Raw genomic sequence first — 16,527 nt, forward strand, 5'->3', positions numbered from 1 at the left:
CAAATCTCTGAATGCATTCAGGAGAGAGCTAGATAGAGCTCTTAAGGATAGCGGAGTCAGGTGGTATGGGGAAAAGGCAGGAACGGGGCACTGATTGAGAATGATCAGCCATGATCACATTGAATGGCGGTGCTGGCTCGAAGGGTCGAAGGGCCGAATGGCCTACTCCTGCACCTATTGTCTATTGTCTATTGAGAATTGACCATCTTGGTGTGTTCATTTGCTATCTATGTCGGTGCATGTTTAAAAATGACCTATCACAAGTTCAAGACCCATCATTGATTTTGCAGTAAATGGTGTTATCTCATTCACAATGTTTGTGAACAGGTTTCACTGTGCCTTTATTGGTACACGTGACAATAAACTGACCATTGACCTTTGAACAATTTAGTGATATTCCCCCTAGTACACTTCATGTGATGGACTAAATAAACAATGTAACTGGCACCACATTATCTCCTTGGTGCCTGTATTCTTCAGTGAAGCTTTTTCACCCATATGTTCTGGCCCTCGGGCAGAAAGGTTACAAAACTAGCCTGGAAAGTGATTATAAAGGAACTGATGGTACAGGTGTCATAGGCCAAAAAGCCTCCTTCTGTGCTATATAGGTCACCCCCAGCTAATAAGCATCCAACTGCTGCGGATTTGAACAAGAGTTTGGCAGGATGGCAGGATGGGTTTACCAGCTGCAGACATCTTCTGCCTTGTGGGAACACTGTGCCCAACTACAGTCCCCACGTGTAGACTGGGTTACGAACAGTTCTCAGGAACAGAACCCTGTCGATATCTGCAGAGAACCTGCAGTGTAACAAAATCTTAAGTTCCCTCAACACAAAACAACATTTCTTTCCGTGAAACAACTATGCCTTTTATTTCAGTATTCCTAACCTGGGTTTTTTTTTAAAAAAGAGAGCACTTCTTTCTAAAGTAATCTTAAAAATAAAACTATAAGAGGCAAAAGAGTGCTGAAGGAATTCAAGAAATACAGAAACACTAGTTCTAATTTTTCTCAAAACTTTGAAACAAGTCATTTACAACTGGAAAGTTTATCAAACACACTTCAATCCATCAACACGGGCATTAAAATAGCAAAAATTATGGTCAGGTAAATGCATTTGTTTCATCAAAAATCTGCATCTACCAGCACTGCACTGTCAGATTCAGTATCCGGATTCCCATTGAGGTAATCTAACCTCAAACCAGTTCAGTGCAGGAAACAAGAGATTCACTAACAAATCCATTTCGAAGAAATTCTGTTCAAATACACCACTAATTCAGAGGTTTTTCCTGCTAATGGAAGTTAGCAACCAAATTTCAGGCACTTGAAGCATTACAAGATCAATCTATACATTTGCCACTTCTCGCCTGCTCAATACAATGCCCTCTGAGGCCCATAATGCTGTTGGGATTGGTTGTATTCATCATTGCCTCAAACTGACGAGCAGGATACTTTCACCTCGGATAAAGAGTTGTTTCACATGTCTTTGAGAAACCTGCTGATAATCCACCTTGGGCCTGCCTCTCGTTTTCCTTTTCTGTTTCTCCCCTGCACGAGATCCAGCCTCCAAGCCCGTATGTTTGAAACTCCTCTTCGACTGGTCACAACCTCCAGGCGGGTTTGCAGAGTTGGACGTTTCTTGCGTAGTAGCACAGCTCAAACTTCCGCTGTCACCCGATCCCGCTCCACTATCCACAAACCTTTTGGGTAAACAGCCCGTTTGTTCTGTAAGCTTGGAAACAGGTTCCGTTACTTTGGATTCTTCTTGAAGCCTTAGCCGATCAAAAAGCTGCAGGTAAAAAAAACAGATCCAGTGAAGACTACATAATCTATTTACGTGCAATAAATGATTTTTTAGTAGTGCCAAATACTAGACAAAATGCAGCATAGGATAGATAGAGAGCAGACTAGAGTCAGTGAGTTGCAGAAAAGGTGAGAAAAACAGCTGTACCCGGGTCATTCATAATGCTAGCAATGGGTCACAAACTAGGAAGACAGTTCAGGGATCAAAACGAGGGGAGAAGGAAAAAGTGGAGACTTGAAACAAAAGAGGATAGTTTTTGTTCTTTAAAAAAACACTGCTTACCCTGCCAACAGTTAGCACTGGTTCATTGTAAAAAGCTTTCCCGAGGATCGGTTTCCTGAAGGTCTCATCCACGTCAACAAGTGCCTGAAATAACAGTGGAAGATATGTTTACGAAGTTGTGAAAACACCACCATTCTGTTATTTTGGCAGTGGGTTGGAGCCAGAATGAAGTTACAGCCAGTTAGACAAACCCAACCTCCAACCGTGGTAACAGTCCGTAACACCAGCCCACCAGCATTAGTTACAGTCAGTTACACCAGCCCTGCATCATAGTTCCAGTCAGTCAATGCAATAAATCTTTGGATTCTCATTAATGTAGAGCTGATAATGTAATCCAAAGTGGCAAAGCTCAAGGTATGAGGAAAGGCCTTCTGATATCAGACCCCATTGATTTTCAGATACATCTTTCACTCCTGATTACAGCTTGTGACCGAGACCATTTGCCAAGCTAAACGCAAAGCAGATATTCCACTGTCAGTTGCAAAACAAAAGATCAGCTGGAGGACCTTAGCAGGTCCGGCAGCATCTGTGGATGGGGACAAATGGACAGTGGACTGGACCCTTCATCTTGACTGAAAGAGGAGAGGGGATGTGGCCTGTATAAACAAATGAGGGGAGGGATGGGTCAACAGCTAGCAAGCGATAGGCTGATCAGGCGAAGAGAGGTAGATTGGCTGACACCAGACAGATGGGGGAGAGAAGGGTGGAGTTAGGAATAACAAGGATCTGTAGATGCTGGTTTACACCAAAGACAGACACAAAATGCTGGAGTAACTCAGCGGGACAGGCAGCATCTCTGGAGAGAAGGAATGGGTGACGTTTCGGGTCGAGACCCTTCTTGAGACAACACAAAATGCCGGAGTAACTCAACAGGTCAGGCAGCTTCCCTGGAGAATATGGATAGGTGACGTTTCGGGTTAGAATCCTCATTCATTTTGATTGCAGGGGAGCAGGAAAGAACGCTGGAAAAGGGATGGGGCAGGACAGGGCCTGGCCAGTAATAGTTGACGACAAGCAAGGGTTTTTTTTGATCGGCAGATTGTCGGACAAAGGCCAGGGATAAAGAGACAGGTGAGAGGTCAAAGGATAAAGAGTTAAGAATTGTTAAGTTCGGGGATAGAAAAGTTGCAGATTGTGTAGCTATTGGAAACAGTGGTGTGGGAGAGTAGAACTCGATGCAAGGTCAGCAAGTGTTCAGGGGGAAGGGGATGTTGTGGGTTAGTTAGTTACTTAAAATTGGAGAATTTACTGTTCACACCGTTGGGTCGTAAGCTACCCAAGCGGAATATGAGGTGCTATTCCTCCAAATTGCGATAATCGGCTGGAATAGGATAATGGGAAATTAGGCCATCTGAAGGTAATTTAAAGGTCACGTTAGAAAAGGCAGTAATCAGATTAGGGAAGTGTCTAGATTGTCAGCCGCAGTTTGCCAGAGCAAAGATAAACACAGAATGTTTCTAAACCTGCAATAAAATTTGACAATCAAGCCCCAGTTGTCAGACAGGTAAAGGCATCTAAGATAGACACAAAATGCTGGTGTAAATCAGTAGGACTGGCAGCATCTCTGGAGTGAAGCCTCAGTCTGAAGCCCTGAAGAAGGGTCTCGACCTGAAACGTCACCCATTCCTTCTCTGGAGATGCTGCCTGACCCGCTGAGTTACTCCAGCATTTTGTGTCTATCTTTCGTGTAAACCAGCATCTGCAGTTCCTTCCTACATAGGTAAAGGCAAATTCCGCAGAGAAAACGAGGATCAAAGAAAAGTGGCAAATTATTGTAAAAAATGTTAAATCCACATGTAACCATTATAACATGAATAGTATAATTTGCTGGATGTTTTGAGTCAGAGGATTATCTTTGAGTCTTCTGTCCAAGTGCTCCCCTAGCATACTGTGACGTCCAGAATAAACTGACCTGTTCAAAAAACTGATCATAGTAGTATGAGATTTTCACCAGGTACTGTCCCAATCGGAGTCATAATCGAGAAAGCAATTGACCCAGATTCAGGGTGCAGATCAAACCGAAAAATCCCTCCATCATCTCAGAAATCATTGCCTAAAAATCGTAATATCGACCCTCTCTCAATTTTATACATGCTCATTCTTCTGCTCCCTTTTTGTTCCTTGGGGTTAAATCCTCGGGGTTAAATAAGTCTGGAATAAAAATCTTTGATCTTTAATGAAATGTAAATGAGCTACTCCCAATCTAGCTAGTGTGTTACCAGAGGCCCGTGCATTGCTCTCTGAAGCTACTGTCTGTTTGAGGGATAATTTGGAGTGGGCTGGAACTGCGGGCCTCACCAACCTAGAGTAGGTGAATCGAGGACCAGAGGAATACAGTGCCCTCCATAATGTTTGGGACAAAGACCTATCATTTATTTATTTGCCACTGTACTTCACAATTTGAGATTTGTAATAGAAAAAAATCACATGTGGTTAAAATGCATATTGTCAGATTTTAATAAAGGCAATTTTTATATATTTTGGTTTCACCATGTAGAAATTACAGCAGTGTAGATTTAAGGTAATGGGGAAAAGATTTAATAGGAATCTGAGCAGTAACTATTTCACACAAAAGGTGGTAGGTGTATGGATCAAGCTGCCAGAGGAGGTAGTTGAGGCTGGGACTATCCCAACGTTTAAGAAACAGTTAGACAGGTACATGGATAGGACAGGTTTGTAGGGATATGGGCCAAACACAGGCAGGTGGGACATCATCATCATCATAATCATAATTGTAATTTATTAGCCAAGTATGTTTACCAACATACAAGGAATTTGATTTGCCATACAGTCATACCAATAAAGAGCAACAAGAAACCCAAATAAATTTTTAACATGAACATCCAGCACAGCGACTCTCCCACATTCCTCACGGTGATGGAAGGAAAAAAAAGTTCAATCTTCTTCCCTTCTTTGTTCTCCCGCGGATGGGGTCCTCGAACCTTCCGTTGTCGGGGCGCTCTTGGCTCCCACAGCCGGCAGTCGAGCCCTCCGCATGGGGGTGATCAAGCTCCCGCATCGGGGGGAGATCTCAGCTCCCTGTGACGGGCGATCGGACCGCGGGTTGGGGCTGATCGAACTTCCTACGGCTTGGAGCTTCCTGACATCAGTCTCAGGCAAAAGATCGCAGGCTCCGATGGTAACTCCACGGCCCCTTGGTGGGGCTCAAAGTCAGTCTCGATGATGTTAGGCCGCAGAGCGACTGAAAATACGATCCGGGGAAGAAAAAAAAAATCACATCTCCGGCAAGGTAAGAGATTGAAAAAAGTTTCCCCCTTCCCCCACATAACATAAACCAGAGAACGTACTTTTAAAACATGCAAAAATAACAAAAAAGACGGAAAGATAGACAGATTGTTGGCGAGGCTGCCATCGCCACCATGTTGGCCGATGTGGGCAAGTTGGGCCGAAGGGCCAGTTTCCACGCTGTTTCACTCTATGACTATGACTCAACCCCTCCTTCACCCCATGAACAAGTGAGGAGAAAGCCAAAGTTACACTGACATTGCACCAGGCCCATCCAGACCCTGCTGTGGTGACACTCAGATAAAAGGCCTGGCAATACTGGTTGAGGTTTATGGGAGGTTTTGTGTAATATGTGAAGAATAGGGTGAAGCACAACAAATAAACGTTTGTGAATATGATAGCCTTGATTTAATATAACAAGTCGATTGGTTAAATAGCAAACATTACCATGTTCCAGAACTTGTCAAATGCAACCAGGAATCCTGAGCAGACGCCCCGCAACCCTTTAAAAGTCCGGATGTGCACGCTAATCTTTATTCTGTCCTGCACACTCCGATAGAGTTCGCCCAGAGGACTGCCTGCATGAACTGTGAGAAAAATGAAACAGAAACAGTGTGAACCACAGCAGAGCATGCAACTGGGAAACAAACATTTAAAAAACACACCACCACTTTCTTCCACTGGAGGTCACTGTGGATGCACTTTCATTATTCCACCCATCCAGCCACATTGCAAAATTACTCTCACATTTAAACTAATCAATGAATCCAACAAAGGTCCCATTTGTTGAATCACACAAACCAGTATGACCCTTGCTTCACAACTTCAGTTAGCTAGAATAATAACAAAACTACAAATGGTCTCAGCTCTACTGGTTAAGTTACAGGTAAAACAATGTTCCTCCACTGAACAAAACCAATCAACAGGAAAGGCTTGGCATTCACTGTCATCCAAATGGATCAGGGCCCATCTACACTTCATCTCTTCTAAACCTGGCAAACCTATCCAAGTCTATCCACCTCACTACTGAAAGTGTAGGAAGGAACTGCAGATGTTGGTTTACACCAAAGATAGACACAAAATGCTGGAGTAACTCGGCAGGGATTACTCCATCACTGAGTTACTCCAGCATTTTGTGTCTATCTTCACTCTTGAAAGTTTCAGCTTTTAAAAGGGAAGAGTTCCAGATTCCTCCTCTACCTCCACAGAAGCTATCTGACCCAATGAGTTCCTCCAATACTCTTGCACCAGATTATACCATCTCTCATTTCAGATTTTGACTATCTGCCCACAAGCGCAAATATTCAGTCGAAAACCATTCTTGCTCTGAAGATAGCAGATTCTGAGCAAGCTGCCCTGTGAAAAAGAGGACAACTGAGATAGATTTGTCTTTATTATATCTTTTCTGAAATATTCTAGACTACTTGGGCATAAATATTTTTGCACTGTGGAAAGCTGATGATAGAAAAGACTACACCGCATCTGCGCCTAAGGTGAGGTGTTCCATACCAGGGCATCCGAGATGTCCTCATTCCTTAGGGAACAAGGGTTCCCCTCTTCTATCGTAGATGAGGCCTTCGGTACCCCAAAGTTTCACTCTTGCTCTCCCTCCCCCAAGTCGCAACAGGGACCCCCTAGTCCTCACCTTTCACCCCCTAGTCCTCACCTTTCACCCCATCTGCCATCTATACAGCACATAATCCTCCGACATTTTTGTCACGTCCAATGGGATTCCACCACTAGTCACATCTCCACCCCTTTCCGCTTTCCACAGAGACCGTTCCGTCCACAACCCCCTGGTTAACTCATCCCTTCCCACCCAAGCCACCCCCTACCCAGGCACTTTCCCCTGCAACCGCAGGAGGTGCAACACCTGTCCCTATACCTCCTTCCTCGAATCTATCCAGGGACCCTGACAATCCTTTCAGGTGAAGCAGAGGTTCACTTGCACCTCCTCCAACCTTATCAACTGTATCTGCTGTTCCAGGTGGGCACTCCTATATATCGGCGAGACCAGGCGCAGACTGGGCTATTGCTTCGCTGAACACCTTCGCTCAGTTCGCCTTGGCCTACACGATCTCTCGGTTGCCAAACACTTTAACTCCCCTTCCCATACTGACCTATCTGTCCTGGGCCTCCTCCACTGTCACTGCGAGGCCAAATGCAAATTGGAGGAACAGCGCCTCACTTGGGCAGCTTACACCCCAGCAGTATGAATATTGGTTTCTCTAACTTCTTGTAACCCTTTTATCCCCTCTCTCTCCGTCCCTCCCCTACCCTAGTTGTCGTATTAGTTTCACTGTCATCCTGCTGAGTTTCACTGTTTGTATCACTCGTTACCACCTTCCCACAGCCAACAATGGACCATTGTGGGCTCCACCTTTCCTTGATCATTGTTGCTTGCTTTGAATTGTCCTTTTGCATACCTTTCATTCATTTATTCTATGTACCAGTTCATGTCACTCCTTTCCCTTTCCCTCTCCCCTGACTCTGTCTGAAGAAGGATCTCGACCCGAAACGTCACCTAATCCTTTTCTCCAGAGATGCTGCCTGACCCGCTGAGTTACTCCAGCATTTGGTGTCTATCACCCATAACAAATGTTTCCTCACATTTCTAAACAATATAGAGGGATGCCGTTCAGCCCATTAAGTTATGTCAGCTCGTTGTATTTCCCTGTAACTATTCCCTCACCCTCTTGATTTTACCACCACTCTCTACATCAAGCCAATTAACAATGCAAAGGCATTGAGGGTGTGGGTGAAAACCAGTGCACCCGGGAAAAACCCCATGCAGTCACAGGGAGAAAGTGCAAATTCCACACGGACAGACCCCAAGGTCAGGTTTGAACCCGCTTTGCTAAGGCTGCAAGTCACAGCACTATAATGCTGGATATAATGGGTTTATTTTCTAATGAGAATATGGATAATAAATGAAAGCTAGGATGACAGTGGCACAGTTGGGTGAGCTGTTGTGTCACAGGACCAGAAACACGCGTTCAATCCTGACACAGTCTGCATGTCCTCCTGTGACCATGTGGGTTTACTCTGAGAGTCCCAGTACTCACCTGCATCCTAAAGATGTGTGGTTGGTACGTTAATTGGCCCGCTGTCAATTCACTCAATGGGCTGAACGGTATTTCACCCCTAAAAGGGGCAAGTGGTAGAATCTGGGGGAGTTGATGAAAGAGTGGGAAGACTAAAAATAGGATTAATGTAGGATTAGAGTAAATGAGTAGATAGAAGCACAGACTCAGTCCAAAGGACCTGTTCCTGTGCTGTATCACTCTGTGATTCTAGATTCTTCAGGCTGGAGAGGAGGGAAGGCAAAGACTAAAGTATTTCAAAATCAGAAGTTGCATTCACATAGCATCTAATCTCTGGAACTAACTGAAAGTGAAGCACAGCCACTCACTTTCAAAGTGCAATCACCACTGTTCTGCAGGCAAACCCAACAGCTAATTGGTCTCTTCTTCTTAAGAAAACCCCAGAATCAGCTGAGATAATTGACAAAATCATCTCTTTTAGTAAGGCTATCAAGTGAGTCAAGGTGACACAGTCAAACACAAAGATGACCTGTGATGTAGAATTAGTTGACTAAAATAACTTTAAAAATAAACGGTTAAGGAGATGTGAGATGGGAATGTCACTAAAGCGAGGATGCTATCTCGCCCGCCCTGCTGCATGCGTACCTCATGTTGACCAATATTGAAGCAGCCCTGAAGCCGGTCATGGAGATGTCCATGGCCCACACCATAACGCGCTCCTGGCTGGAGGAGGCGAGCTGCCCCTACAGGGAAACAAAAAGCAAAGATCAGGGCGTCGAGATCGAGACATCTCCCACTCACACACTCGACCTAATTCCATCACTCACAGGCCCATTGCATCCACTTTCAGGCCCCACATTGGCAAAGCACCAAGTGTTAGCGTTCCTCTCAGTTCATCTGCTTCACTTTCCCCCCTAAAGCTGCCAGTGCTGCCCCACTTACTGAAATTACCTGCTCAGGTGGCGAGAACTTATCCTCATTCAAAGTCCACTTCTCTTGCATGTGCTCGTGAGCTAAGAATGATTATGAAGCTATTAAAACCTGTTCCCCACCAAGGGAATTTGGTAAATGCGAACCAACACCCTTTAACCAGCCCTTATCATTTCCTAACGTTGGTTTATAAAATCTTTCAATCTCAAATTAACTGCCTAGACTTTTAGTTTATTGTCATGTGTACCGAGGTATAGTGAGAAGCTTTTCTTGCGTGCTATTCCGCTGACTGGACAGCACGCAACAAAAGCCTCTCACTGTACCTTAGTACATGTGACAATAAACTATTGTCATTTGCTGAAATGTTTCAAATTTCTGCCACCCAACAGCAAATTGCATTCTAAGCTAACTCCAGAAATATTTAACCTTTTAGCCCATGGCCCCAGCCTAGCCCCAACTCTCTGCAACAAGCAGAAACAATCACCCTCAATCTACCTAGTATAAGAAAATAACTGCAGATGCTGGTACAAATCGAAGGTATTTATTCCCAAAATGCTGGATAACAGCACGTCAGGCAGCATCTCAGGAGAGAATGGGCGATGTTTCGGGTCGAGACCCTTCTTCAGACTGATGTCAGGGGGGGCGGGACAAAGGAAGGATATAGGTGGAGACAGGAAGATAGAGGGAGATCTGGGAAGGGGAAGGGGAAGAGAGGGACAGAGGAACTATCTAAAGTAATCACCCTCAATCTACCTTACGGATTTCCCTTAGTATCTCACACTTAAATCAAACCACAATTTAAACAACATCATCTGCCCATAATTTATCCCATCAAATGCAGATAGCATTTGGATAACATATACTGGACTCCCTCCAAGGCCAATACATCCTACCCAAGGTGTGGTCCCAAATCCGCTCAATGCTCAGGCTCTTGCATTACTGCAGCTAGACTGAAGATTGGGACACAAGTTGGAAAAAGTCAACCACCAATAGATGGAATTTCTCTATCTGTCCATGAGACTTTAATGCTCTACGCACATAGAACCCAACCACACCATCAATCTAGCACTCTTCCCAACCGCATCAACTGTGTGCTTCAGTAAAATCCTGCAAATGCACTAACTGGAAAAATGAACCAACATCAGCATCCTCTCCCAGGCCAATGTCCTGGCATCAAGGCTGTCATCAGACTCAACCAGCTCCAGTGGGCAGGACACTTCATCGAGCCCGACATCAGACTCCAGAAACAGGAACACCACAGAAATAAGTGCAGATTTAAAAAATGCAAGCGCCGTAATGAGATCAGAATTGCCGTCTTAACTCATGACAGGACTGTTCAGTAGTCTGATAACAGCAGGGAAGAAACGGTTCCTGAATGTGCTGCCATGTGTTTTCAAGCTTTTGTACCTTCTGTCCGACTGGAAAGAGGAGAAGAGGGAATGTCTCAGGTGGAAATGGTCCTTTATTATGTTGTCTGCTTCCCTAAGGAATAACGGAGTGTAGGTGGAGTCGATGGGGCAGGGGGTGGGGCGCAGCTGGTGACATAGGTTGGGCTACATCCAGAACTCTTCAATGTCTTGTGAACGGGCAGAGTTGTTGCCAAACCAAGTTGTGATGCATTCCGATAGGATGCACCTGTAGATGGTGATAAGTTGGAGACATGCCTAACTTTCTTAGTCTTTTGAGGAAGTAGAGGCATTGCTGCGCTTTCTTGACCGATAGCTTCAATGTGTTGGTCTAGGACAAGTTGATGGTGATATTTATGTCTATGGACTTGAAGTTCTCGACCACCTCCCCTTCTGCATCATTGATGCTGACAGGAGCACTTGCTGAAGTCAATAACCAGCTCCTTCATCTTGGTGACATTGAGAGAGGTTATTGTCATGGCACCATGTTACTCAGCTGTCTCCTACAGATCAATCTTTCTGTAGCCCAAGACTATCCTACTCATGATACACAATAGGTTGGTGGATTTCCCCATGACTGTCTATCGGTCTTGGATGGGAACCTCTTACTCATTAAGTTTACTACTGGGATTATATCAGATAACGTATCCCTGATCTTGTGCAGTAAAGCCCACAGACCTGCCTTAGCCTCTCTGATGGTCTGGAAGCTGGTGGGAAGATTACACCCAGAGGCCCGATACATGACAAAGCGTTCCACGAATATGGATTTGAAAGTCATGGCAATTGAAAATAGTGTGAAAAGCAATTCAGTGTTAAAAGGATAAACAATACTGTTGAACTCCTACCAAGAGCAGTGCAATGTATTCAGTCACGTTCACCAACAGGTATTAAACTGATAAATGTACTCAGTGAATTCAAAATAATCTTTGGAAGTTTTATATAAATACTTATTTCCCAATGTTCCCATTCTCACTAAAGGTCATGCGAGTTCAGAACTGGTTTATTATATATCTGAAAAGCAATTGCCTGTATTATTATAATGCATAAGTTTGATAGCCATATATCACCTCTGTGCCGAATGACAACTTTATTAAAAACTGTACTTGATAAAAATGCGGGTTTATCATCTCATTATAGGTACACTACACACAATGACAAAATGAACAGCATATTATCATTGCAATTATAAATGTTCTATAGTCTTTACAGAGAAGCACAAATCCCATGGCTCCATGCAACATTTGTCAAACATCCCCCCCCCCCCAATCTCTTACAGTCACATCAATCAGGAGATACTCAAACATGAAGACCCACACCACCAGGTTCAGGAAGTTACATTCCTACATCTCTGGAGAATATGGTTAGGTGACATTTCTCCAGGAATGTTGCCTGACCCACTGAATTGCTCCAGCACTTTGTTTTTGTAAACCAGCATCTGCAGTTCCTTGTATCTCTATGGACCACCTATGCACCACCATGACTTATTTTCTAATTATGTTTTGCACTAGTCTTTTTTCTTTTTCACTGTGATATTTGCACATAATTTATGTTTTTGTGTGTTATCTGAGTTCATGTTAGTGTGATGCTGGAAGCCAGATTTTCTTTAAACCTGTATCTCACCATACTCTTCAACTCTACTTCCAAGTTGCACGAAAATATTGAAATCCTTCCGAGTTTATGTATCTAGAACTAGCGTTCATTGCCCAAAATAAAGCCAGAGATGAAAAGAAATTTCTTAAACCAGAGGGCAGGGAATTCTTTGAATTTATTGCATTTACCTTTGTTTGTGTTCTCTCCCTTTCTTCTCACCCTCACCAATCAACCAGATGACTTAATCCACAGTTTATTATTACATCAACCCTGGCTTCAGCCTACCAGGGACATTCCCTATGTACTAAGCATCCTTCTTCCACCAATTTGCCTTCCACAAACTCTTTCTCAATGTCAATAATATAGCGGAACTGGTTATCAATTTCAGGAAGCAGGGTGGAGTACATGCCTCTATATCAATGGGACTGAAGTGGAGATGGTCGAGAGATTCAAATTCCAAAGTGTAAATATCACCAATAATTTGTCCTGGTCTAACCATTATGGTATACAACAGCCAAGAGTGGTACAGTGGTAGAGTTACATCAGAAACCCCGGGTTCAATCCTGACTACAGGTGCGGTCTGTATGGAGTTTGTAGGTTCTCACTGTGACTGCATGGATTTTCTCGAGGGTGCTCACTTTTCCTCCCACATTCCAAAGACGTGCAGGTTTGTAGGTTAATTGGCCCCTGTCGTATTGTCCCTACCATATTGGATAGAACTAGTGTACGGATGATTGCTGGTCAGCGTGGACTCACACTGTATCTCTAAACTAAACTAAGAAAGCACACCAACACCTCTACTAAGACTAGAAGTCTAAGGAAATTGGGGCTGTCCCCAATGTCTCTTACAAATTTCTACAGATGCACCAGAGAATGGACCCTATCAGATGCATCCCAACTTGCTATGTTCAAGACAAATAAATTGCAGAGCACCATGAATAGAGCTTAGTCTGTCTAATCTCCTCTCAATCGACTGTTCACGCTGCCTTGGAAAAGCAGCCAACATAACCAAACAGCACACACATCCTCTTCTCTCCACCAGATTCAAGAAAAGGTTCTTCCTCGCTATTATCACACTCTGGAACATTCCTCTTTTATGCTAAAAATGAATTTCCATCCTCCAATTGCAGCCCTTTTTTATCTGCACTTTCACAGGAAAAACATTATATTTTGCATAATTTCATTTGTCTTCTACACTACCTAATGTATTCATGTACGGTACATTTTGCCTTGATTGCAATGTTTTTTCACTGCTTCTCAATACATATGACAATTATGAACCAAAACAGGTAGGACTGCTATCACGCAATGGTTGTATTCCTAAGAAACGTTGCATGTTAAAACTATTGTGTCAATAGGGTAAGGAGGTTACGGACTAGTGCTTTCAGACTTGCATTAATAACGTTACATTCCCCACAGGGTTTTCATAAATAGAGGTGTTTTCAGTGGGAATAAGTTTAATTTTATTAGTGAAAATTAGAAATACTAACTTCTGTATGTTACATTGTTTAATAATGTCCGTGTTTACTGCAGGTAGGTTATGTGGAAACACTCCCCACCCTAAAAAAAAAGACAGCTTTATTTTTCTGCTTAGAAGATACAAAATTCTGGAGTAATCCGCAGTTTCTTCCCACACATTCCTTCCTGCAGTTCCTTCCTACACATTTATTTTTCTGCTTGTCAGTTTCCAACGTAATTTTTTAATGGTCGTCTGGTGCCTGATCTAAATAGCGTTATACTGTAATCAATTAGGCCCATAAAAGGTCGATACTGGTCCCTAATTCATCACTCACGTTATTATAAATTTGCTTTAATAACTTTCTCCTAAAATGTTGCAACACTTGTTACCTCCTCTGCACTTTTTGGCTGCCACCTCTGCCATATTACGCAGGTGACGACTTTTCAAACAGTGATATACATATCAGGTTGTGATTTCTTAACTGTGAGGTGTCTGTGATGGAAGAAGTTGTGGGAATAGGTCATTTGGCCAAGCCTGCTCAGCTATTCAATAAGAATGTGAATGATGCACCTTGTAATTATTTGCTTGCCTTGTTCCCATCTCTTGATTCCTGGATTCCTGGAGTGTCCAGAAATCCATTGATTTCTTGGACACTATCAGTGACCGAACCTCCACAGCCTTTGGGTGCTAAATCTTTGGAACTCTCAATGCCAGAGAGTGAAGGAATTTCTAATTTCAGTTTTAAATGACCCAGTAACCCTTGCTTTCCCTCCCCCACCCTAGTTCTCTCACTAGTTTCATGGTCCTCCTGATTAATTTTACTGATGGTATGCCTGGCTGTCACCTTCCCCTCAGTTAACAATGAACCATTCTACATTTCCTACATCTGTGTTGATCTGTCGTTTTCACGCGTTACCCTTCCAAAGCTCTAGTTTTCCCTCTCCTCTGACTCTCAGTCTGAAGAAGGGTCTCGACCATTCCTTATCTCCAGATGCTGCCTGATCTGCTGAGTTGCTCCAACATTTTGTGCTTATCTACACTTTAATTAGACGTTGACCCCTAACTCTACACCCCGATGCAGGGGAAGGCACTATCCCAGTGCTTTCTGACGACGTGCCAACCCATGGATAGACACAAAATGCTGGAGTAACTCAGCAGGACAGGCAGCATCCCTGGATAGAAGGAATGGATGATGTTTCGGGCCGAGACCCTTCTTCAAACTGAGAGTCAGGGGAGAAGGAGACGCAAAGATAAGGAAGTGTTAGGTGTGAAAACGAGACATCAAAGGAGATGCGGCTCAAGGAAAAAGTAGAACAGATCATTGTTAGCTAGAAGGTGACAATGAAGCACACAGAGATAGAATGTAATCAGGGGCACAATCAAACTGGTTGGAGAACTAGGAGGGAGGAGGGGATGGAGAGATAGGGAAAGTAAGGGTTACTTGAAGTTAGAGGTCAACATTCATTCATTCCGCTGTGGTGAAAGTCTGAAGAAGGGTGTAGACCCGAAACGTCACCCATTCCTTCTCTCCAGAGATGCCACCTGACCTGCTGAGTTACTCCAGTAATTTGCGTGTTGCCGCTGGGGTGCAAGCTGGCCAAGTGAAATATGAGGTGCTACTCCTCCAATTTACGCTGGGCCTCACTCACTGTGACAGTGGAGGAGGCCGAGCCGGGCCGGGCCGGGCCAGAGAGGTCAGTGTGGGGATGTGAGGGGGGGGGGGGTCGGAGTTAAAGCGTTCAGCAGCAGGGAGACCAGGTTGGTTTGGTTTAGGCGGGCTGAGCAACCCGGTTGGTTGACCCAGTTCGGCCCCCCTGCCCTGCCCCCCTGCCCTGCCCCCCTGCCCTGCCCGGCCCCCCTGCCCTGCCCGGCCCCCCTGCCCTGCCCCCCTGCCCTGCCCCCCTGCCCGGCCTTGCCGCCTCTACTCACGGGCCATCCTGGTCATCACGTTTTTGGGGGCGCGGTCCCTGCGGCGGGGCCGCGGCTTCTCGTCGTCGCTCGTCTCGGCCACCATCAGTTTTTTGAGGCGCTCGATGCGTTCGGGGTCGGGGGCGGCGGCTGCTTCGCGGCGGCGGCGGCGGCTGCTGCTGCTGCGGCCTTTGGTCGAGGCCCGGCCTGGGCCCCGGGAGCGGCAGCCGGAGCCGCAGCCGGGCCGCCGCGTCAGGAACGACTCGTACTCGGCCACGTTGTTGAAGGTGCGGACGCTGGGGTAGGGCAGCGGCGGCGGCTGCGGGCTGTACAGCGCCAGGTACGGGTCGAAGCGCGGCGAGCTGATGTCCAGCTCCGGCAGAGGGTCGGCGTCACCTCCCGCGGCCTCCGCCATGTCGCAGCAACGGCTCCCTCACTCGGCATCCGGGGCCGTCCGCCGCTGCCCGAGATAGACCACTTGCCAGGCCGCCATCTTGGCACCGCAGCGCATCATGGGATGGACACTGAAGGCTGTGGAGGCCAAGTCAATGACGGACACAAAATGCTGGAGTAACTCAGCGGGACAGGCAGCATCTCTGGAGAGAAGGAATGGGTGGCGTTTCAGGTCCAGACCCTTCTCTTCAGAGATGCTGCCTGTCCCGCTGAGTAACACTAGCTTTTTGTGTCCATCTTCGGTTTAAACCAGCACCTGCAGTTCCTTCCTACACATCTCGAGGCCAAGTCAATGGATATTTTTAAGGCAGCGATCAGAATCAGAATTACCTTTGTCATCCAAAAAAACGTCTTTTGGACGAGATTTCGTCACCCACAGTCCAACAGTAAGAGCAATAAAATAAGCA

At 45.2% G+C, this 16,527-nt stretch overlaps 1 protein-coding gene across 1 annotated transcript; it reads right to left on the reverse strand.

Moving 5' to 3' along the window:
* Positions 1–246: 246 nt before the first annotated feature.
* Positions 247–16,158, reverse strand: lsm11 (LSM11, U7 small nuclear RNA associated). Its single transcript, XM_078411233.1, has 4 exons — positions 15,689–16,158; positions 5,778–5,917; positions 2,085–2,168; positions 247–1,787 (listed from the first exon to the last, which is right to left on the reverse strand). The coding sequence occupies exons 1-4, from the start codon at positions 16,080–16,082 to the stop codon at positions 1,422–1,424; spliced, it is 984 nt and encodes a 327-aa protein (XP_078267359.1). The 5' UTR covers positions 16,083–16,158; the 3' UTR covers positions 247–1,421.
* Between the last annotated feature and the right edge of the window lie 369 nt (positions 16,159–16,527).

Source organism: Rhinoraja longicauda, chromosome 14 (genome assembly GCF_053455715.1).
Source record: "Rhinoraja longicauda isolate Sanriku21f chromosome 14, sRhiLon1.1, whole genome shotgun sequence".
Lineage (NCBI taxonomy): Eukaryota > Metazoa > Chordata > Chondrichthyes > Rajiformes > Arhynchobatidae > Rhinoraja > Rhinoraja longicauda.

Coding starts and splice junctions, on each gene's coding strand:
- lsm11 (XM_078411233.1), bottom strand. CDS start 16,082: ATGGCGGAGGCCGCGGGAGGTGACGCCGACCCTCTGCCGGAGCTGGAC. Junction 5,918..15,688: donor CGTGATGACCAGGATGGCCC/GTGAGTAGAGGC, acceptor TTTTTCTCACAG/TTCATGCAGGCAGTCCTCTG. Junction 1,788..2,084: donor CAGTGCTAACTGTTGGCAGG/GTAAGCAGTGTT, acceptor TTTTACCTGCAG/CTTTTTGATCGGCTAAGGCT.